Raw genomic sequence first — 23,055 nt, forward strand, 5'->3', positions numbered from 1 at the left:
TATACACCACCACTAGGAGGAGATCACTACATACACATTATACACCACCACTAGGGGGAGATCACTACATACACATTACACACCACCACTAGGGGGAGATCACTACATACACATTATACACCACCACTAGGGGGAGATCACTACATACACATTATACACCACCACTAGGGGGAGATCACTACATACACATTATACACCACCACTAGGAGGAGATCACTACATACACATTATACACCACCACTAGGAGGAGATCACTACATACACATTATACACCACCACTAGGAGGAGATCACTACATACAGATTATACACCACCACTAGGGGGAGATCACTACATACAGATTATACACCACCACTAGGAGGAGATCACTACATACAGATTATACACCACCACTAGGGGGAGATCACTACATACACATTATACACCACCACTAGGGGGAGCTCACTACATACACATTATACACCACCACTAGGAGGAGATCACTACATACACATTATACACCACCACTAGGAGGAGATCACTACATACAGATTATATACCACCACTAGGGGGAGATCACTACATACAGATTATACACCACCACTAGGAGGAGATCACTACATACAGATTATACACCACCACTAGGGGGGAGCTCACTACATACACATTATACACCACCACTAGGAGGAGATCACTACATACAGATTATACACCACCACTAGGGGGAGCTCACTACATACACATTATACACCACCACTAGGGGGAGATCACTACATACAGATTATACACCACCACTAGGGGGAGCTCACTACATACACATTATACACCACCACTAGGGGGAGATCACTACATACAGATTATACACCACCACTAGGGGGAGATCACTACATACAGATTATACACCACCACTAGGAGGAGATCACTACATACAGATTATACATCACCACTAGGAGGAGCTCACTACATACACATTATACACCACCACTAGGGGGAGATCACTACATACAGATTATACACCACCACTAGGGGGAGATCACTACATACAGATTATACACCACCACTAGGAGGAGATCACTACATACAGATTATACACCACCACTAGGAGGAGATCACTACATACACATTATACACCACCACTAGGAGGAGATCACTACATACAGATTATACACCACCACTAGGGGGAGATCACTACATACAGATTATACACCACCACTAGGAGGAGATCACTACATACAGATTATACACCACCACTAGGGGGAGATCACTACATACACATTATACACCACCACTAGGGGGAGCTCACTACATACAGATTATACACCACCACTAGGGGGAGATCACTACATACACATTATACACCACCACTAGGAGGAGATCACTACATACAGATTATACACCACCACTAGGGGGAGATCACTACATACACATTATACACCACCACTAGGAGGAGATCACTACATACAGATTATACACCACCACTAGGGGGAGATCACTACATACACATTATACACCACCACTAGGAGGAGATCACTACATACACATTATACAGCACCACTAGGGGGAGATCACTACATACACATTATACACCACCACTAGGGGGAGATCACTACATACACATTATACACCACCACTAGGGGGAGATCACTACATACACATTATACACCACCACTAGGGGGAGATCACTACATACACATTATACACCACCACTAGGAGGAGATCACTACATACACATTATACACCACCACTAGGGGGAGCTCACTACATACACATTATACACCACCACTAGGGGGAGATCACTACATACACATTATACACCACCACTAGGGGGAGATCACTACATACAGATTATACACCACCACTAGGAGGAGATCACTACATACAGATTATACACCACCACTAGGGGGAGATCACTACATACACATTATACACCACCACTAGGGGGAGATCACTACATACACATTATACACCACCACTATATAGATATAGTAAATGTTTCCTCATGTGCCGCCCCCCCCCCCCCCCCGCATTATGTATACAGTATATAGGGGTATATATGGTCTATGCGTATTTCCTCACCAGTTATTATGTATAATCTGTGAGTTCTCTGTTTCCCCTGGGGCAGAACCTCCTCAGTTCTGACACTTTGGATCTGACCCGGTCGGTCGTTGCTTATAATTCCGGAAGGTGTTGAGGCGTCTGCGCACCTCGCGCCTCCTCCTGTACATTTCTTTTGGCTTGTAAAAGTGAATCTTTGACAGAGGGGCAGAGCGCGGCCGTCACCTCACTGTACACATCTTAAAGGGGAAATCCATGCTGCGCTCTGTCTGCTACTGCTCCCTGTTATCAGCCACTTCGGGCTGTAACGTCCAGTGCTCTGTAGAGACAGCCGCTGTCACTTACCTCCCGGCACAGACGTGTGACTGATACATTTTGGGGTCACTGCCCCTTTAAAATAATAATAATAAAAAAAATGTTTACATTGTAACGAAACTTGCATTGTTGTCATAAACCTGGTTGTCATGGCAATCACAATGGACGTTCCAGGGGTCACCACCCCCGTAACCAGTAGTAGAAGGGTCAATCCAGAGGAGCACGAGCTCACAGAACCACATGCCGTGGCCGACCCAAACGGCGAGCCTGAGCGTCATGTACGCAGCTCCCGTGCAGAGCGATGCGTTACGTGGCGCCAATGTTTGGGTATGCAGGTTCCTGTGCACTTACCTTTCACACTAATACCCTGTGCAACCTGCTGCAGCTCTTCCCTCCTGCAGAGCATCACTCCCCCTTATACTGAACGGGCTGGGGTATCTCCAAGTACAGTCGGACCCTCCTCTCCAACGCTCAGTAACCCACCAATAACCATGCTCTGTCATTCATCATGTGACCTGCTTGTAGCTCAGACCCATTCAAGTGAATGGGGCTAAGCTGCAATACCAATCACAACCACTATACAATGTTTGGCGCTGTTCTAAGTGTCCCTATGACAACACTCCCTGCAGTCCTGTCATAGGGGCAGAGAATGGATCCGGATCCTTGTTGGTTTCTGGGAAAGCTGAGTGAATCCTGCATGTCTGGGCGATGCTTCACTCACTCACCCAACTTTCCCGGGACGGCTGGAAAAGACTGGTAGAGACGGGAGGTAGGAGAGAAAACTATTTATACAACAGTCAGTAGTCACAGGAAGAAGAGAGGGAAGAACCAGAATCTCTAAAAACCCAGAGGACCCGGGCGCCAATCCTGAGGGTCCTCCGCTGCCCCCCCACCTCACAGGATCCCAGTATAAAAAGTCACTGCTTGGAGATACTGAAGAAGGACGACACAGTTTATCCCCCCCCCCCCAGACCGAGCAATGCCGGCCCTGGTGGTCGGGGGGCGCTACCTAACAAGAGGGTCCACCCTGGCAGAGGGCCAGGAAGAGGGGAACCAAAAAAATAGTATAATCCAGGGTGCTAGCTGACCTCCTGCTTCACCTCCAGGGTAGGCAAGGGGAATCCGGGGGTGAAAGTCAATGTAGGGGGGCACGGGGGGCAGGGGGGGCCCGGCACCCGCTTCCTGGTGCAGTTCGTGCAGATATAATCCTCGTTCTCCGCCATTTCAGAGGAGACTCCAACACAAACCTGGTGGAACCACTCGTCACATCCCCCGTCACACTGCACCCAGTCCACCTGCAGGAACAACAACATGGTGAGGACTACAACTCCCAGCAGAGCATCGCTACATAGAGAGGCCTACAACTCCCAGCAGAGCAACATAGTGAGGCCTACAACTCCCAGCAGAGCAACATAGTGAGGCCTACAACTCCCAGCAGAGCAACATAGTGAGGCCTACAACTCCCAGCAGTGCATTGCAACATAAGGAGGAGAGGACTACAACTCCCAGCAGAGCATCGCTACATAGTGAGGCCTACAACTCCCAGCAGCGCATCGCTACATAGGGAAGACTACAACTCCCAGCAGAGCAAAATAGGAAGGACTACAACTCCCAGCAGAGTATCGCTACATATGGAGGAGAGAAGAACTGAAGTGTTAGGACACACCCCCAGTACAATCCTGAAATATAAACCCATATTTCACAGTCCTGCTGCTACACACACGTGTGATTATCTTCTATAATTATATATTATTATATTAAATATGGATTTATTTTCCAGGATTGTAGCTCCAAGCTTCCTCACACTGCTCTTCTCTGTGCTCTCTGCAGCCAGTGTTATGTATTGTCCCTGGAGAGATGTGTAATCATTCCTCACACTGCTGTGCTCTGTGCTCTCTGCAGCCAGTGTTATGCATTGTCCCTGGAGAGATGTGTAATCAGACCTCACACTGCTGTGCCCTGTGCTCTCTGCAGCCAGTGTTATGTACTGTCCCTGGAGAGAGGTGTAATCAGACCTCACACTGCTGTGCTCTGTTCTCTCTGCAGCCAGTGTTATGTATTGTCCCTGGAGAGATGTGTAATCAGACCTCACACTGCTGTGCTCTGTGCTCTCTGCAGCCAGTGTTATGTATTGTCCCTGGAGAGATGTGTAATCAGACCTCACACTGCTGTGCTCTGTGCTCTCTGCAGCCAGTGTTATGTATTGTCCCTGGAGAGACGTGTAATCAGACCTCACACTGCTGTGCTCTGTGCTCTCTGCAGCCAGTGTTATGTACTGTCCCTGGAGAGACGTGTAATTAGACCAGGGACAATACATAACACTGTCTGCAGAGAGCACAGAGCACAGCAGTGTGAGGTCTGATTACACATCTCTCCAGGGACAATACATAACACTGGCTGCAGAGAGCACAGAGCACAGCAGTGTGAGGTCTGATTACACATCTCTCCAGGGACAATACATAACACTGGCTGCAGAGAGCACAGATCACAGCAGTGTGAGGTATGATTACACATCTCTCCAGGGACAATACATAACACTGGCTGCAGAGAGCACAGAGCACAGCAGTGTGAGGTCTGATTACACATCTCTCCAGGGACAATACATAACACTGGCTGCAGAGAGCACAGAGCACAGCAGTGTGAGGTCTGATTACACATCTCTCCAGGGACAATACATAACACTGGCTGCAGAGAGCACAGAGCACAGCAGTGTGAGGTCTGATTACACATCTCTCCAGGGACAATACATAACACTGGATGCAGAGAGCACAGAGCACAGCAGTGTGAGGTCTGATTACACATCTCTCCAGGGACAATACATAACACTGGCTGCAGAGAGTACAGAGCACAGCAGTGTCAGGTATAATTACACATCTCTCCAGGAACAATACATAACACTGGCTGCAGAGAGCACAGAGCACAGCAGTGTGAGGTCTGATTACACATCTCTCCAGGGACAATACATAACACTGGCTGCAGAGAGGACAGAGCACAGCAGTGTGAGGTCTGATTACACATCTCTCCAGGGACAATACATAACACTGGCTGCAGAGAGCACAGAGCACAGCAGTGTGAGGTCTGATTACACATCTCTCCAGGGACAATACATAACACTGGCTGCAGAGAGCACAGAGCACAGCAGTGTGAGGTATGATTACACCTCTCTCCAGGGACAGTACATAACACTGGCTGCAGAGAGCACAGAGCACAGCAGTGTGAGGTCTGATTACACATCTCTCCAGGGACAATACATAACACTGGCTGCAGAGAGTACAGAGCACAGCAGTGTCAGGTATAATTACACATCCCTCCAGGGACAACACATAACACAGAGCACAGCAGTGTGAGGTCTGATTACACATCTCTCCAGGGACAATACATAACACTGGCTGCAGAGAGCACAGAGCACAGCAGTGTGAGGTCTGATTACACATCTCTCCAGGGACAATACATAACACTGGCTGCAGAGAGCACAGAGCACAGCAGTGTGAGGTCTGATTACACATCTCTCCAGGGACAATATATAACACTGGCTGCAGAGAGCACAGAGCACAGCAGTGTGAGGTCTGATTACACATCTCTCCAGGGACAATACATAACACTGGCTGCAGAGAGCACAGCAGTGTGCGGTCTGATAACACTGGCTGCAGAGAGCACAGAGCACAGCAGTGTGCTGGCTGCAGCCTGTATGAGGGGCCCCCCTCACCTTGTCCTTGCAGGGGCGCTGGCAGTTCTGGGCAGCACAGATGGCGTTCTCGTCGTCGGACTCCTCGGCTCCGGACCAGTCGTACTTGGAGGGGATGTCCAGCACCTTCTTCTCCCTCTTCTTCTCGATCAGCTCCTTGCTGAGCTCCGCCTTGGCCATGGCCTTCTTCCTCTTGCGCTCCTCCTCCTTGGCCAGCCTCTTGGCCAGCTTGCTGAGCTCCTTGGCCTTGTCGTGGCCCAGCTTGAGCTTCTTCTTCTTGGTCTTGTCCAGCTTCTTCAGCTCCTTGGACCTCTGCTTGCCCTCGGCCAGGAGATGCTCGGCTCGCTCCAGCTTCCTCTTGCGCTTCTTCTCAGAGTCCCTGCTCTTCAGTTTGAGGGGTTTCTCATCCAGACTATCATCCTGCGGAGACATATGGGTCAGGAGGGCGGGGCCACGTGGGGTAGGAGTCCAGGGGGTGGGTCCTTACCTCCATGACATGCAGGAACCTCTCCTCGGAGGGGGGATGTGTGGCCTGTAGGATCCTCCAGATGTGCTGCGTCTCATCCAGCGACACCTCCAGCAGATCCCCCAACATCATCAGCTCCTCCAGCTGACACTTAGCCCCGGGGGACAACTCCAGGACGGGGGGCTCCAGGCTCCGCGGCACTAGAGGGGTCTTCCGTGGCTGCTTTCTGGGGGTTCCTGAAGCTTTAAAAGACACAATAGAGAAAGAATGTAAAAACGCGGCTCCATTCACTGACAGCAAGATGAGAGTTTGGGGCTGTGCACTTACGCTGCACGCAGCTCTTGGAGGCGCTGGAGTAGGCGTGCTCTGCGCAGAAGGACGGCGTGGTCCACATGTGGCTGACAACCTCCTCAGACTTGATGGGGATCTCCTCGTCGCAGAAGAGGTTGGGTTCTAAGCTGCTGCAGGACTTGACGCTCCCAGTATCCTGGAGAACAAGAGGGGGATCCTTGCATCACTTGTGTGTATGATACCAGCCCTAATAATGCCCTAAATACAGGATTGGGGCAGGATATACTCATTGCTGTGGATACAGAGACAGATATACACATTGCATGAGCTCTTCGGGGGTTAGGTCCTGGAGAAGAGGAGAAAGGGGATCCTTACATCGCTTATTCCTGTTCCCCCCATATAATACCCTATATACAGGGTCGGGCAGGACACAGCCATAGCTGTGGGTGTAGACATTGATATACACATTGCATGAGCTCTTCGGGGGTTATGTCCTGGAGAAAGGGGATCCTTACATCGCTTATTCCTGTTCCCCCCATATAATACCCTATATACAGGGTCTGGCAGGACACAGCCATAGCTGTAGGTATAGACACTGATATACACATTGCATCAGCTCTTCGGGGGTCATGTCCTGGAGAACAGGTGGAGGGGGATCCTTACATCACTCCCCCAATATAATACCCTATATACAGGGTCTAGTCTATGGAGTCAAGCCGGACACACCCATAGCTGTGGGTACAGACAGGGATACACACATTGCATCAGCTCTTCGGGGGTCATGTCCTGGAGGGGCCGGTGTTGGGTTTCATTGCAGAAACATAAAATGTAGTGACACATGTGCGGCATGCGGAGGGGCCGGTATATAAATACCCGTCTATATGCGGACAATGCTGGGGATCTGATGCTGCGATCACACCCAGAGCTGCGGTGATGACTCTGCTGGCCGCAGCTCTGGGTGTGAGCGGAGTAGAGCGGCCGCCGTGTCTACCTACCTTCACATCGTAGCCGTAAGTCTCTCTGATGTCCTCGTCGGAGTCCGTCTCCTCGTCGTCGTAGTCCAGCGGGGGCTGTGGAGAAGACGCCACGCTGGACATCCCGCGACTGAAGGAGCCCCCCTGGAATATGGGCAGGTGACCCTGCAGGAGTAAGGGGACAGTGAGAGAGGTGATAGGATTAGGGCACCTGCGCCCCCTGTGGCCGCTCTGTGGTGCCCACCTGCAGGTCCGGGTTGGCAGCGGCTTTCTGTAGTTCGGCGCTGATGATCTTCTCCGTCTTCTCGCGGGCGGCTTGCTCCACCATGCGCTGGCTCAGCACCGAGAGCTTGGCCAGAGCACAGGACAGCTCCTCCGTGGCCAGCGCCTGGCGTGCCCGGTCCTGCCAGCTCATGGCACGCTCCGTCAGGCATTGCAAAGCCTCGCCCTCGGGCAACCGCACCGGCAGCTTCTGCAGCGACACCAGCAGCGAGAGGATGGTCTCCAGGCGCGGCCGGCGCGAGCGCATGCACTGCGTGCACAGGAACTTGACGTCCTTGGACTGCCAGCTGCTGCCCTTCTTCTGCGAGCTGCTCTTGGGCAGGGGCACGCACGTGCTGTGGAACCAGTCCTTGCACAGCTCGCACTGTAACATGAAGCCGCTGGCAGCCTTGCGGCAGATGCAGAACCGGACCTCCTCGATGCGGTCCACCATGGCCATCTTGGCAAGATTAGCCGCCCGTAGCGAGCGCATAGAGTCCACCTCCTTCTGCTCTAAGTCCTTAAATAGCGCCACCTGTAGGGGAGGATAAGTAAGGGACGGGTCATGTACAGCTATGGTGATCCCACAGGACACATAAAGGGCGATTGTGTCCCATTACCACTGAGGCCGTGTCTCGCGGCTCCTCCTGAGACTCCTCTAATTCGCTCAGAGAATCCAGATCCAAGTCCTTCTCCTCCAGCAGCTCCTTCACTTTCTTCCTCTTGTTGCGGCCGCTCCCGTATACTCCGATATCGCTGCGGGGGCTGAGCACCTGCAGGGGGCGAGACGTGCAACGTGTGAGTATGGCGCCGTAAGGTGCTCCGTGTGATGCCACCCCTGCACCTCCACCATATGGAAATTCGCAGTGACAGTCAATAAGTCAAGACCTCTACCATATGGCGGCTCTGCAGGATCTAGTGCAGGTTCAGTGTGTGTTATAATGGACGGTTCTGGTGGACTCTGTAGTAACGAGTATGGCGCCATAAGGTGCACAGCCATGCGATGCCACCACTGCCATATTTGCGGCTCTGTAGGATCTAGTGCAGGTTCAGTGTGTGTTATAATAGATGGTTCTGGTAGACTCATCTGTAGTAATGTGTGAGTATGATGCCATAAGGTGCACCAGTTGCATAGCCATGTGGTGCCACCCCTGCTCCTCCACCATATGAAGTCTTACTAGATTGTGTGTGGACGGTTCTGTCGGACTCTCACCTGTAGTAATATGTGAGTATGGCGCCATAGACGTGTGATACCACCCCGGCTCCTCCACCATATGAAGTCTTACTACACTGTGTGTGTTATAGTGGACGGTTCTGTCGGACTCTCACCTGTAGTAACGTGTGAGTATGGTGCCATAGACGTGTGATACCACCCCGGCTCCTCCACCATATGAAGTCTTACTAGCCCGTGTGTGTTATAGTGGACGGTTCTGTTGGACTCTCACCTGTAGTAACGTGTGAGTATGGTGCCATAGATGTGTGATACCACCCCGGCTCCTCCACCATATGAAGTCTTACTAGCCCGTGTGTGTTATAGTGGACGGTTCTGTTGGACTCTTACCTGTAGTAAGGTGTAAGTATGGTGCCATAGACGTGTGATACCACCCCTGCTCCTCCACCATATGAAGTCTTAGTTCATAGTGGACGGTTCTGGTGGACTCTTACCTGTAGTAAGGTGTAAGTATGGTGCCATAGACATGTGATACCACCCCGGCTCCTCCACCATATGAAGTCTTAGTTCATAGTGGACGGTTCTGGTGGACTCTCACCTGTAGTAACGTGTGAGTATGGTGCCATAGACGTGTGATACCACCTCTGCTCCTCCACCATATGAAGTCTTACTACACTGTGTGTGTTATAGTGGACGGTTCTGGTGGACTCTCACCTGTAGTAACGTGTGAGTATGGTGCCATAGACGTGTGATACCACCTCTGCTCCTCCACCATATGAAGTCTTAGTTCATAGTGGACGGTTCTGGTGGACTCTCACCTGTAGTAAGGTGTAGCTGGAGTTCTTCTTTAGGAAGGTCCTGCCAGTGCGCTCCCTCCAGGCTCGAGCTGCGGACACCTGGGACTCCAGCTGGGGGAGGGCGTCCAGGCGCACGGGGATGGGGCGCCCCTTGCTGAGCAGGCACTCCAGGTGCTCCAGGTAGGCATAGTGACTGCCGTTCTGTAACATGTATAGGAGCCTATGATGTATACAGCACGGCCGGGCCTGGTACCAGTACACTGTGCTGACCTTACCTGAATGGCTTCTACTCTGGAGGTCCAGTCCTTGGCTCTGTGCAGAGCTTCCTTCAGCGCCAGGACATTGGGTAGATAGGCGTGGATGTTTCGGGCCTCGGCTAGAATGCTCTCCAGGCTGGATACGCTGTGCTGCGGCCTGAGGGGGGAGAGGTCAGAGGTGAAAGTCTCATTTGCCCCCCACCATGATTACCCCATCACCGGCAGCACTTACCTGGCCTGCAGACAGGTCTTGGCCTTCTCCTCCCACCTCTCGGACACCGTCAGCAGCTCCTGAAGCTCAGCCATGGCTTTCTCCACCGCGTGATGAGGCGCCAGGCCCACCCCAGAATCAATCATCTTCTTCATCACATCCAGGGTGACCTTATGGGGGTCGGAGAGGGTCAGACGCACCTCGTCCAGCCAGCGGGCCTGCAGCAGCTCCTGCTTCAGACGAGGCAGCTCCGGGAGCTCCACGTACAGGTTGGATCCCATATCGATGAGGACCTGGAGCTTGCTGGAGTCTGGGATCTCGTCGGACATGGCCTCCTGCGCTCGCTCGTGGAACTCCTCCACATCGTCCAGAAGGTTCTGGAGGAAGAGCGACAAATTGTTAAAGGAAAAACTTGCAAAATGACCAAGTCTGAGGCTGCAGCACTGACAGACTGGACAAACCAGGACCCAAAGCCTAAGCCACATGGATACAGGTCCTAGGAGACAGCCTTGGGTGTGGGGCCTGTAGCTGGTCCTTACCTTGACCTGCCGGGCCTGTGTGATGAGGCAGGGGAGGCTGAAGAGCTGCAGGACAAAGGCCTTCAGCTCCTCCATCGTCAGCTTAGTGCGAGTCTTCCCCGAGTCTGGGCTCAGCTTACTGCCAACAGACAAGAAAATCACAAGATCAGACTACTGCAAAACTACAACTCCCAGCATGGAGGATGGAGAAGAGACTACAACTCCCAGCATGGAGAAAAGACTACAGCTCCCAGCATCCCGAGGAGCCACAGGATGGAAATAAAACTACAGCTCCCAGCATGGAGGATGGAGAAGAGACTACAACTCCCAGCATGGAGAAAAGACTACAGCTCCCAGCATCCCGAGGAGCCACAGGATGGAAATAAAACTGCAGCTCCCATTAAGGTGAGGAGCTACAGCATGGATATAAGACTACAACTCCCAGCATGCAGAGGAGCCACAGGATAGAAATACCACTACAACTTCCAGCATGCAGAGGAGCCACAGGATGGAGATAAGACTACAACCCCCAGCATGCTGATGACTGTTCGGCATGGAGGCTTCTGATTGGAGGACACCTCACCTGTGCTTCTGCTTTTTGGTGAGGAGCAGCTGAGCGACGGAGGCGCAGGTCTCGGCCTCTTTGACGGCGTCTCGGAGCCTCCGGTAGAGCTCGTTCTCAGGAAACTTGCGGTCCTCTGCATCCTCCAGCATCACCTTCAGCTCTATGATGTCTGCACCGGGTCACAGGTAGAGGTCACATCACAACAGCAATAACAGCAGACAGTACAGAACCAGAACCAGGCATGGACTCACCCTTCTTGTGATTGAGGCTGGCAGTCAGCGCCTCTGTCACCCGACCGACCCAAGTATCATAGGACTGAGCGCGTAACTTCACTCCGTACAGAAGAGTAGAGAAATCCTCCACCGAATAGCGGTACCTACAGGACCCGGAACAGGAAAAATAAATCTATGGATAGGCTGTATTCTCAGTGATGGCGCCGCTGCTCTCTAGTGATGGATAGGCTGTATTCTCAGTGATGACACCGCTGCTCTCTAGTGATGGATAGGCTGTATTCTCAGTGATGGCACTGCTGCTCTCTAGTGAGGGATAGGCTGTATTCTCAGTGATGGCACCACTGCTCTATAGTGAGGGATAGGCTGTATTCTCAGTGATGGCACCACTGCTCTATAGTGATGGATAGGCTGTATTCTCAGTGATGGCGCCGCTGCTCTCTAGTGATGGATAGGCTGTATTCTCAGTGATGGCACCGCTGCTCTCTAGTGATGGATAGGCTGTATTCTCAGTGATGGCACCGCTGCTCTCTAGCGATGGATAGGCTGTATTCTCAGTGATGGCACCGCTGCTCTCTAGCGATGGATAGGCTGTATTCTCAGTGATGGCGCCACTGCTCTCTAGCGATGGATAGGCTGTATTCTCAGTGATGGCACCGCTGCTCTCTAGCGATGGATAGGCTGTATTCTCAGTGATGGCGCCGCTGCTCTCTAGTGATGGATAGGCTGTATTCTCAGTGATGGCACTGCTGCTCTCTAGTGATGGATAGGCTGTATTCTCAGTGATGGCACCTCTGCTCTCTAGTGATGGATAGGCTGTATTCTCAGTGATGGCGCCGCTGCTCTCTAGTGATGGATAGGCTGTATTCTCAGTGATGGCACCGCTGCTCTCTAGTGATGGATAGGCTGTATTCTCAGTGATGGCACCGCTGCTCTCTAGTGATAGGCTGTATTCTCAGTGATGGCGCCGCTGCTCTCTAGTGATGGATAGGCTGTATTCTCAGTGATGGCACCGCTGCTCTCTAGTGATGGATAGGCTGTATTCTCAGTGATGGCGCCGCTGCTCTCTAGTGATGGATAGGCTGTATTCTCAGTGATGGCGCCGCTGCTCTCTAGTGATGGATAGGCTGTATTCTCAGTGATGGCACCGCTGCTCTCTAGCGATGGATAGGCTGTATTCTCAGTGATGGCACCGCTGCTCTCTAGTGATGGATAGGCTGTATTCTCAGTGATGGCACCGCTGCTCTCTAGTGATGGATAGGCTGTATTCTCAGTGATGGCGCCGCTGCTCTCTAGTGATGGATAGGCTGTATTCTCAGTGATGGCACCGCTGCTCTCTAGTGATGGATAGGCTGTATTCTCAGTGATGGCACCGCTGCTCTCTAGTGATGGATAGGCTGTATTCTCAGTGATGACACCGCTGCTCTCTAGTGATGGATAGGCTGTACTCTCAGCGATGGCAACGCTGCTCTCTAGTGATGGATGTATTTGCAGTGGATCCTTACCTGAGACACTTGTCCTGCAGGGGGCAGGCACACAGGTCCTCCACGTGATGCAGGCAGACGAGTCGATCAGAGCTGCAGCTGCAGGTGAGAGCGGAGAGGAAGCAGGTTGTCCTGCAGGTGGCGCACTGCCGCTCATCATCCGGAACCAGCTCAAACACCTCCTCCTCGGACTGCTGGATCCCCTGGAGACACACGGACAGGTCTGAGCCTCTGGTACCACACACAGTATGTACATGATGGGCATGTGCCCGCTATCCTCACCATCTGTACAGCGCTGTCCCGTATCTTGCTCTCCTCCTCGATCATCACGGTCATCTCCTTGCACACGGCGGCCGCCAGCCCCACGTCCAGGCACTCCGGGTCGGCCGCCATCTTGAAGATGAGTTCTTCATGAGAAAACACGCAGTGCCGCCTCAGCCTCCGGTAATGATTGACGCACTGACGCCCAATGGGAAGCTGCCGGAGAACAGAACGGTTAGATCAGAAAACCGGACACATCATAAGAGACGTCCCCCGGGTCCGCACTCACCCAATCAGCCGTGCAGAAGTTTACGGCCTCCGCAAAGTTGTATCCTTGGTTAAAGCCGGAGTGATAGGCGCGAGGGAAGGTGACCACAAACTCCCCCGCACATTGGTTGGTCCTGTACACCTGGGGGGGGGGGGGGGACACATCATGGTCACTATGCCTGGATGGACTGGACCATACCAAGTATAGGGGGGCATTGCACAGGACCAGGATGGACCTTCTGTGCTGAGGATTTGTTACACGTGATACTCACAGGGACGCCGTGCTCCATCAGGATGTTGGGGTTCATGATGGTGACCAGCTGGTGCAGGAGATCCGGCTGGGTCTCAAAAAGTTCTGGAGCCAGTTCTCTCATGACGTCCTCCAGCTGCTCGGCCGCGTGAGAGGGGACCCCGTACCACGTCTTGGGCTCCCCCCTGCAAAGATAGAAGGTAAGTATCTGGGTGTCCAGAGGGGGCGCAGCTCCTCACTCCTCTACTTACCAGTGCAGGTAATTGATGGAGTAACTCCAGTGATCCTCAATGTGCCAACAGAACGAGGAGAAGCACATCCCCACGTACAGCCAGGGCACCTTCATCCCAGAGATGTCCACATTGATGTGAGTGAGAACAGACTGCTCCAGCACCGGCATATTGTTCAGGTTCCAACCACACTGAGCGTAATCCTGTGAGAGAAGCAAAATAGTGAGTGCAGCTCTGGGGTATAATACAGGATGTAACTCAGGATCAGTACAGGATAAGTAATGTCATGTATGTACACAGTGACTGCACCAGCAGCAGAATAGTGAGTGCAGCTCTGGGGTATAATACAGGATGTAACTCAGGATCAGTACAGGATAAGTAATGTCATGTATGTACACAGTGACTGCACCAGCAGCAGAATAGTGAGTGCAGCTCTGGGGTATAATACAGGATGTAACTCAGGATCAGTACAGGATAAGTAATGTCATGTATGTACACAGTGACTGCACCAGCAGCAGAATAGTGAGTGCAGCTCTGGAGTATAATACAGGATGTAACTCAGGATCAGTACAGGATAAGTAATGTCATGTATGTACACAGTGACTGCACCAGCAGCAGAATAGTGAGTGCAGCTCTGGGGTATAATACAGGATGTAACTCAGGATCAGTACAGGATAAGTAATGTCATGTATGTACACAGTGACTGCACCAGCAGCAGAATAGTGAGTGCAGCTCTGGAGTATAATACAGGATGTAACTCAGGATCAGTACAGGATAAGTAATGTCATGTATGTACACAGTGACTGCACCAGCAGCAGAATAGTGAGTGCAGCTCTGGGATATAATACAGGATGTAACTCAGGATCAGTACAGGATAAGTAATGTCATGTATGTACACAGTGACTGCACCAGCAGCAGAATAGTGAGTGCAGCTCTGAGGTATAATACAGGATGTAACTCAGGATCAGTACAGGATAAGTAATGTCATGTATGTACACAGTGACTGCACCAGCAGCAGAATAGTGAGTGCAGCTCTGGGGTATAATACAGGATGTAACTCAGGATCAGTACAGGATAAGTAATGTCATGTATGTACACAGTGACTGCACCAGCAGCAGAATAGTGAGTGCAGCTCTGGGGTGTAATACAGGATGTAACTCAGGATCAGTACAGGATAAGTAATGTCATGTATGTACACAGTGACTGCACCAGCAGCAGAATAGTGAGTGCAGCTCTGGAGCATAATACAGGATGTAACTCAGGGTCAGTACAGGATAAGTAATGTCATGTATGTACACAGTGACTGCACCAGCAGCAGAATAGTGAGTGCAGCTCTGGAGTATAATACAGGATGTAACTCAGAATCAGTACAGGATAAGTAATGTCATGTATGTACACAGTGACTGCACCAGCAGCAGAATAGTGAGTGCAGCTCTGGAGTATAATACAGGATGTAACTCAGAATCAGTACAGGATAAGTAATGTCATGTATGTACACAGTGACTGCACTAGCAGCAGAATAGTGAGTGCAGCTCTGGGGTATAATACAGGATGTAACTCAAGATCAGTACAGGATAAGTAATGTCATGTATGTACACAGTGACTGCACCAGCAGCAGAATAGAGAGTGCAGCTCTGGGGTATAATACAGGATGTAACTCAGGATCAGTACAGGATAAGTAATGTCATGTATGTACACAGCAGAATAGTGAGTGCAGCTCTGGGGTATAATACAGGATGTAACTCAGGGTCAGTACAGGATAAGTAATGTCATGTATGTACACAGTGACTGCACCAGCAGCAGAATAGTGAGTGCAGCTCTGGAGTATAATACAGGATGTAACTCAGAATCAGTACAGGATAAGTAATGTCATGTATGTACACAGTGACTGCACCAGCAGCAGAATAGTGAGTGCAGCTCTGGAGTATAATACAGGATGTAACTCAGGATCAGTACAGGATAAGTAATGTCATGTATGTACACAGTGACTGCACCAGCAGCAGGATAGTGAGTGCAGCTCTGGAGTATAATACAGGATGTAACTCAAGATCAGTACAGGATAAGTAATGTCATGTATGTACACAGTGACTGCACCAGCAGCAGAATAGAGAGTGCAGCTCTGGGGTATAATACAGGATGTAACTCAGGATCAGTACAGGATAAGTAATGTCATGTATGTACACAGCAGAATAGTGAGTGCAGCTCTGGGGTATAATACAGGATGTAACTCAGGGTCAGTACAGGATAAGTAATGTCATGTATGTACACAGTGACTGCACCAGCAGCAGAATAGTGAGTGCAGCTCTGGAGTATAATACAGGATGTAACTCAGAATCAGTACAGGATAAGTAATGTCATGTATGTACACAGTGACTGCACCAGCAGCAGAATAGTGAGTGCAGCTCTGGAGTATAATACAGGATGTAACTCAGGATCAGTACAGGATAAGTAATGTCATGTATGTACACAGTGACTGCACCAGCAGCAGGATAGTGAGTGCAGCTCTGAGGTATAATACAGGATGTAACTCAGGATCAGTACAGGATAAGTAATGTCATGTATGTACACAGTGACTGCACCAGCAGCAGAATAGTGAGTGCAGCTCTGGAGTATAATACAGGATGTAACTCAGGATCAGTACAGGATAAGTAATGTCATGTATGTACACAGCAGAATAGTGAGTGCAGCTCTGGGGTATAATACAGGATGTAACTCAGGATCAGTACAGGATAAGTAATGTCATGCATGTACACAGTGACTGCACCAGCAGCAGAATAGTGAGTGCAGCTCTGGGGTATAATACAGGATGTAACTCAGGATCAGTACAGGATAAGTAATGTCATGTATGTACACAGCAGAATAGTGAGTGCAGCTCTGGGGTATAATACAGGATGTAACTCGGGATCAGTACAGGATAAGTAATGTCATGTATGTACACAGTGACTGCACCAGCAGCAGAATAGTGAGTGCAGCTCTGGGGTATAATACAGGATGTAACTCAGGATCAGTACAGGATAAGTAATGTCATGTATGTACACAGTGACTGCACCAGCAGCAGAATAGTGAGTGCAGCTCTGTGGTATAATACAGAATGCTGGACATTAGACCAGTCTCTGAGGGGAAGGGGAGGGTGTGGGATTTAGTTTAGTGTATTGTGTATTCTTTGATTGTGAATTAAATATATATATATTTGGGTGTGGGGGTGGTCTGTTATTAGAGGGTGTGGGTGCTACTTGTGTTTAGTTTTTATTTGTTTAGTAGGTATTTGGTGCTATTTAATTATTTAGGTGTATGGTCTGTGCTAGGTGTGAATTGGGTTGGTATTTTGTATACATTGTATATTATGTTTGGTTTATGTTTTGTGTTATTGTTATGTTTTATATTATATATTATGATAAAAGATTCTGTCTCTCACCTCTTCATCAGGTGTCAGTTTCCTCCGTCCATCAAGTGTGGGGAATCCGCTCCCAAAATCCCTGGAAGAGATATCGGCTCCGTACTCCACGATGACATCCTCTTCTATGGAGCTGACGAGGCGCCAGAACTCCTTCTCCACCAGTTCTGTGGGCACCATCTGGGGGGGGACAGGTATAGTGTATGAGCCTGGACCTCCACCCCCTCCCTGCAGGTATGACTAGAGCCCTGTACACACTCACATGCACCGGCATATTGAAGTAGTCGGACTTGAAGTTGTCGGCCATCTCTCCGAAGCTTTGCAGCGTGTATTCCCTCACCGCCTGCTCAAACCCGAAGGCTTCCCGGGGCTTACTGCACTCCTGCGGAGGGATGGGAGTAGCGGGAGGTTATCCACATAGCAGCGACACAGCGGGGGGAGATCTCAGGCCTTACACATGGGGGCACATACCTCGGCGATGCATTTGGGGCAGCGCCAGTCTCCTTTGGGCACCTCCGGGAGCGGAGGGATCAGACAGAAGGTGTGATAACTATCGTCACAGCCGTCGCACAGCAGTAACTTCTCCTCGCAGTCGCCCCGGCCGCAGAACAGGCAGATGTACAGGTCCACCTGCAGGGACCCCAATCACAGAGATCAGGCCCACGCCCCAGCGCGTTCCAGGCGCTCAAGGGGTTAATAGACGGACACTTACGAAATTGACCGACAGAGCTCCCTTCCTCTGCCTCATCTGCATCCCGAAGGCGTCCAGCTGCGAGCTCTTCCTCTTCTTCAGGAGCTCGTCTGAAACACAAAGGAGGAGGGAACTTACTGAAAATTGTCCCAAAATGTTACTGGTGATTGTGATAGCCCAAGTGCTTCCCCCTGGTGGTCACCACCTCTTACTACACCATGTGCCCTCCCACCAGAGCACCATTACATTGCCCCTCTATATCAGATCTATGGGGTCCGACACACCACTGCTTACAAATCATAGCGCCACACATAGTGCAGTGGTTGTGATTAGTACTGCAGCTCAGTCCCATTCGCTCCTGTCAGTGGATGATCAGTGGAGGGTGTCGGACCCCCCCCCCCCCGCTGATGTGATATTTATATCATAGCCCCTTCACTGAAGAGTCCAGGTGTCCTACCGGCTCTGTCTTTAACGCTGTCACCGACCCCGATCACCCTTGGCGCAGCTCCGAAGGCGTGCAGCTTCTTCACCTCGGGGCTTTTACTGATCTCCACCGACTCCTGCAATACATCATCATCATGGTCACTACCTCTGCTTGCCAATGTACGGAAACTTTCTCCCTCTCACAATCCTAAACCGCACCTCAGATTTGATGCGCCGGGATCTCTTCAAGGGAATGTTCATCTTCTCGGTCCTGGCGGTGTCTTTGGTGTCCTCGCAGGGCTCCGCCACTTCCACCTTCTCCTCGTCTTTCAGGTTTGGTTTCTGGATGCCCTGTGAGGAGGAGACAGCAAACTGTGGTAGGTCACGTGACAGTGCCTTAGTGGATAGCGCCTAACTTGCTGATCCGTGGTTGACTGTACAACCCCTTTAAGGTTGTGTAACTCACCATGAGGCTGATCCCGGACTGGAAGAGCTCGTAGGGGTAGAGGATGCGCTCGTAGTGGGTCTTCAGCAGGGACCCCGTGCCCTTCCCGGAAACATAACCCAGGCGGCTCCCCACTTTCGACCATTTCTTCTCCTTGCTGATGATGTCGAAGCCGCCTTCACTGGAGACGACCTGCAGGGGGCAGAGCAGAGAATGGGGCTTATTCTTCTAAGAAGAGGCTGAACACTGGATATTTCCAAGTCATGTGACATAAATGGGTCCTGCTACCAGGGACACCCCTGACCCGTCTGAGTGGCGGCCCCCAAATCTTCATCCCATCCGGCGAGGTGAATACTGAAGACACTTGTTCTGATACAGCCCCGTTCTTCAGAACCGCATCAGAAGTTTTCAGGAAATTGGGTCCTACTGAGTGTTTAACCCCTTAGACACCGCAGTCAAACATGGACCATGGTGTCTAAGTGGGTGCAGGGGATTGGGCTCCCTCCACCACTGCAATTGTGGGGTGCCTAGGACGTTGCAGGAAGCTGGGGGTCCCCAGAAGGGTCCTTGTACTGCCTGTAGTATCCAATGGCCTAATAGAAAACTGACAGTATAATTGCTCTGCCCTTCATTATGCAAATGAAGTTCATTTAGGATCCAAAAACCCTATGAATTTGGTATTGCTGTGTGCGTGCTAACCCACAGTGTGTTATTTAAGTTCCACAATAAACACGGAACATTTGTATTACCTTATACTGCGCGGAAGGGGTTAATTAACGTCCACCAATAGGACATGCGGAACCCAAAATTGCGCTATTAAAAAAAAATTTACATTCCATCCCATACAAGACCTCAGATTAAGAGAATAATAATGGTAATTAATAATTCCAATGCTATACCAGGGAGTTAGAGGACCACTAATTGCGCATGTCCAAGGTTGGAACATCCCTTTAACTGTAAGTTTTTGTTATAGCACTTAATATCGATGTCCCGTTGTCAGAATAGATCTGAGTGAAGGAGTTGGGGAACTGGTTTGTTTACCAGGCACAGTGACACCAGTATCATAGTGGCCATGGCTGGTACTGCAGGTCTGAGCGAATGACACAGAGCTGCAATACCAGTGACAGCCACTAGCAAATGCAGGGTTCTGTATGGGGGAAACAATCTGGTACTCACTGTTTGGGGTGCAGGGGGTGAAACCCCCTCGATCTGACTCACCTTACTCAGTGCATAGAGATCCAGCAGCCTGCGGTCCACCACCGGGATCCTGAGCGTCGACCCCTGCAGCTCCCAGAACTTCGCTAGCTGATCCAGAAAGTCCAGCTTCACCCGGGTCATCGCCTAAGGAGCAAGCCAAGAGCGTTACCGAAAAGACGGAGGATAACGCCCCTTTAAGACTGGTGTATGAGTATATAGGAAGCTACTGTTGTATGATACTGGGTGGGGGTGGGTTATAACTTCTTACTATATGGAGTTCCCCTTTAAGTCAGTGAAGGTGTTGTATGACCCCTTGATTGCCCTGACTAGTACGTGTCACCTTCTAGCAGCCGCTGGGTAACGCCTCCTAATCTGCCGCCATCACTGACCCTTAAAGGAGACGCAAGATCTAGAACGTGACTTAAAGGGGTAGTGACATTCATGATGGCACCTACCTATCAGGTGTGGACTCCTGCTCTCATGATCAGACACTGACTATCCCAGGCTGCCACTAAGAGCAGCTCATCCCGCGCCCCTATGACAACACTTCCTGCATATTAGGACCCCCCCTTAGGTTGTAGTCACCTCCAGCTCGTTGAGCCGCTGCACCCGGGGGGTGAAGGAGAAGCTCTTCACGTCGCAGGCGAAGGGCGGCTGCCAGTCCTGGGGGGAGAGAAGATGAAAGCGTCAGATCCCTTCAGTAACGTAAGGCGACATCATAAGCAGCAGCAAAGCATCATGGTCCCGACTCCCGTGTATTTAGTGGCCGTGACTAATGGCTCGTTATTATATGACGGGACGAGACTCAGCAGAACAATTGTGTAATGATCAGCGGGCGAGGGCCGCGCTCCGTCATGTGTCAGCCCACACAATGCGCCAATTATACAACCCCAGGAGGGGGGGGGACGCAGCCCCCAAAGTGACGGAACCGGAGCGGCTGATACACAGAGGGAGATGTCTCTGCTATAGTCACAATGCAGGCCATGACTAACATGACTAAGCCCCGCTAGTGGGTGATAACAGAGAACAATAGTGGGCTGTAGCATGAATTGATAGTGGTGCCCTTATTACAAGGGGGCGGTACTTAAACCAAACTGACTCCTCCCACCCCGCTCCACTTCCTGCGTGTCTCCCGCAAAACACTAAGGGAGAACGATCAGCCAATAAGAGGCCGAGGTCAGGACTCCCAACTAGTGATTGGCTGAGTAGTATTCACCGTGGGAGGTCAGAGGTCTAACACCTAGCGCCCCCTACGGATGATACAGAGACTGGGAGAAGAAGCAGACAGCGCCACTTTCCATTTAGTGGCCAAATCAAGTCACTACAGCTTGGCCGGAAAAAAAAAAAACCCTTTTAAAAGATAAAAAAATTTTAAAAAATTTTTAAAACTGTGCCCCAAAATGTTACCAAATTTTCACGCCCCAAAAAAAAAAAAAACCCAAAACATCTGAGAAAAAAAAATTTATAAAAAAAAAATTACATGTATCTGGTTGATTAACAAAATATTAGATCAGATTAGATTTTTTTAAAATAGAGAAAAAAAAAAAAGTTAACATTTTAAGTTTTTTTGTCTCGTCTTTTGGGGATCTGCCATGAAAATCCACCCTGATAAACCAGGGACATCACCGTACTCCGGGCACCGGGACTGTGGCATCTTCTTACATTTGTCGTCCATGACTTATTTTCTTCTAAAAAATCTACTTTTATAATTATGCTAATGCTTCTGGAGGGCTCTGGGGGCATTACCAGAGCCCCTCTGCGCTTAAGCTTCACAGGCTGTTACACTGTGCAGAACTGCCCCCATCCACCATGTAAGATTAAATCATAGAAGAGACAGTGTAACAGCCTGTGAAGCTACAACAAGTTGGAGCTTCACATGGGCCCTTCAGACTCATTAGCACATGACGTCACGTATAAGACGGGGGCTGTTTTGGGGGAGGATGTTGGATTTATATCCTGGTAACTTGAGCCTGATGCAAATGTTTCATGGGGGGTTCGCTGCGCCGCTGCCGTCTTACCTTAGGGGGTCGGATTTTGCATATTCCCGACCTCTCGGCGATGGGTCGGATGCGTCCGATGAAGTTCAGGGGGTCGGAGAACTCCTCCCAGCTGGGCTCAAACACCGGGCACTCCGGAGGGGGCACAAACTCGCTGTAGGAAGCCATTGTAGGGGGCGCCGGCGAGCTGACACTGATACTGGGGAGACGCTGGGTGCCCGCTCTGTGCCCTGACACTAACTGCACCTCCTCATGGCCTGGAGAAGGGGGACCCCAAAATCCTACTGCCCCATCTAGCTTCTACACCCCCCAATCACCACCTCTGACCACCAGGACCTACCCCTGACAACCAATCAGCACTGATCCCTGACAACCAGGCGACCAGATCATATCCTGACACCCAGAGGACTAGAATAGTGTCCTGACAACCCTGACACTAACACCTCCCCCCCTGTAAACATAAAATAACCCTAAACTTACCCGACAACCAGCCCCGGAGAGCAAGGATGCCAGGAACACCCGACCCGACTACTAAGCATAAAAGATAAAGCCCCGGACAACACAGACGAGGCCGATCCCCCCGATAACCAGGGCGGGGGCACAGAGACCCCCACAGGGCAGGGCTGAGGTGGGCTCCCCCC

At 50.8% G+C, this 23,055-nt stretch overlaps 1 protein-coding gene across 3 annotated transcripts; it reads right to left on the minus strand.

Moving 5' to 3' along the window:
• Positions 1–3,119: 3,119 nt before the first annotated feature.
• KDM5A (lysine demethylase 5A) lies at positions 3,120–23,002 on the minus strand. 3 transcript variants are annotated; one of them, XM_072144963.1, is made up of 28 exons: positions 22,436–23,002; positions 21,003–21,080; positions 20,439–20,561; positions 19,242–19,412; positions 18,995–19,126; positions 18,810–18,912; positions 18,374–18,462; positions 18,133–18,291; positions 17,924–18,043; positions 17,683–17,841; positions 14,289–14,470; positions 14,060–14,222; positions 13,810–13,929; positions 13,542–13,736; positions 13,281–13,462; positions 11,797–11,921; positions 11,564–11,714; positions 11,002–11,119; positions 10,484–10,839; positions 10,270–10,408; positions 10,016–10,195; positions 8,647–8,799; positions 8,010–8,561; positions 7,787–7,930; positions 6,828–6,987; positions 6,522–6,742; positions 6,056–6,454; positions 3,120–3,644 (listed from the first exon to the last, which is right to left on the minus strand). In XM_072144963.1, the coding sequence occupies exons 1-28, from the start codon at positions 22,580–22,582 to the stop codon at positions 3,429–3,431; spliced, it is 5,037 nt and encodes a 1,678-aa protein (XP_072001064.1). In that variant the 5' UTR covers positions 22,583–23,002; the 3' UTR covers positions 3,120–3,428. The 3 variants fall into 3 exon arrangements, with proteins under 3 accessions (XP_072001064.1, XP_072001063.1, XP_072001065.1); XM_072144962.1 differs by having other exon boundaries at positions 18,995–19,147; XM_072144964.1 differs by lacking the exon at positions 13,810–13,929 and having other exon boundaries at positions 18,995–19,147.
• Positions 23,003–23,055: the final 53 nt, after the last annotated feature.

Source organism: Engystomops pustulosus, chromosome 4, assembly GCF_040894005.1.
Source record: "Engystomops pustulosus chromosome 4, aEngPut4.maternal, whole genome shotgun sequence".
Taxonomy (NCBI): Eukaryota; Metazoa; Chordata; class Amphibia; order Anura; family Leptodactylidae; genus Engystomops; species Engystomops pustulosus.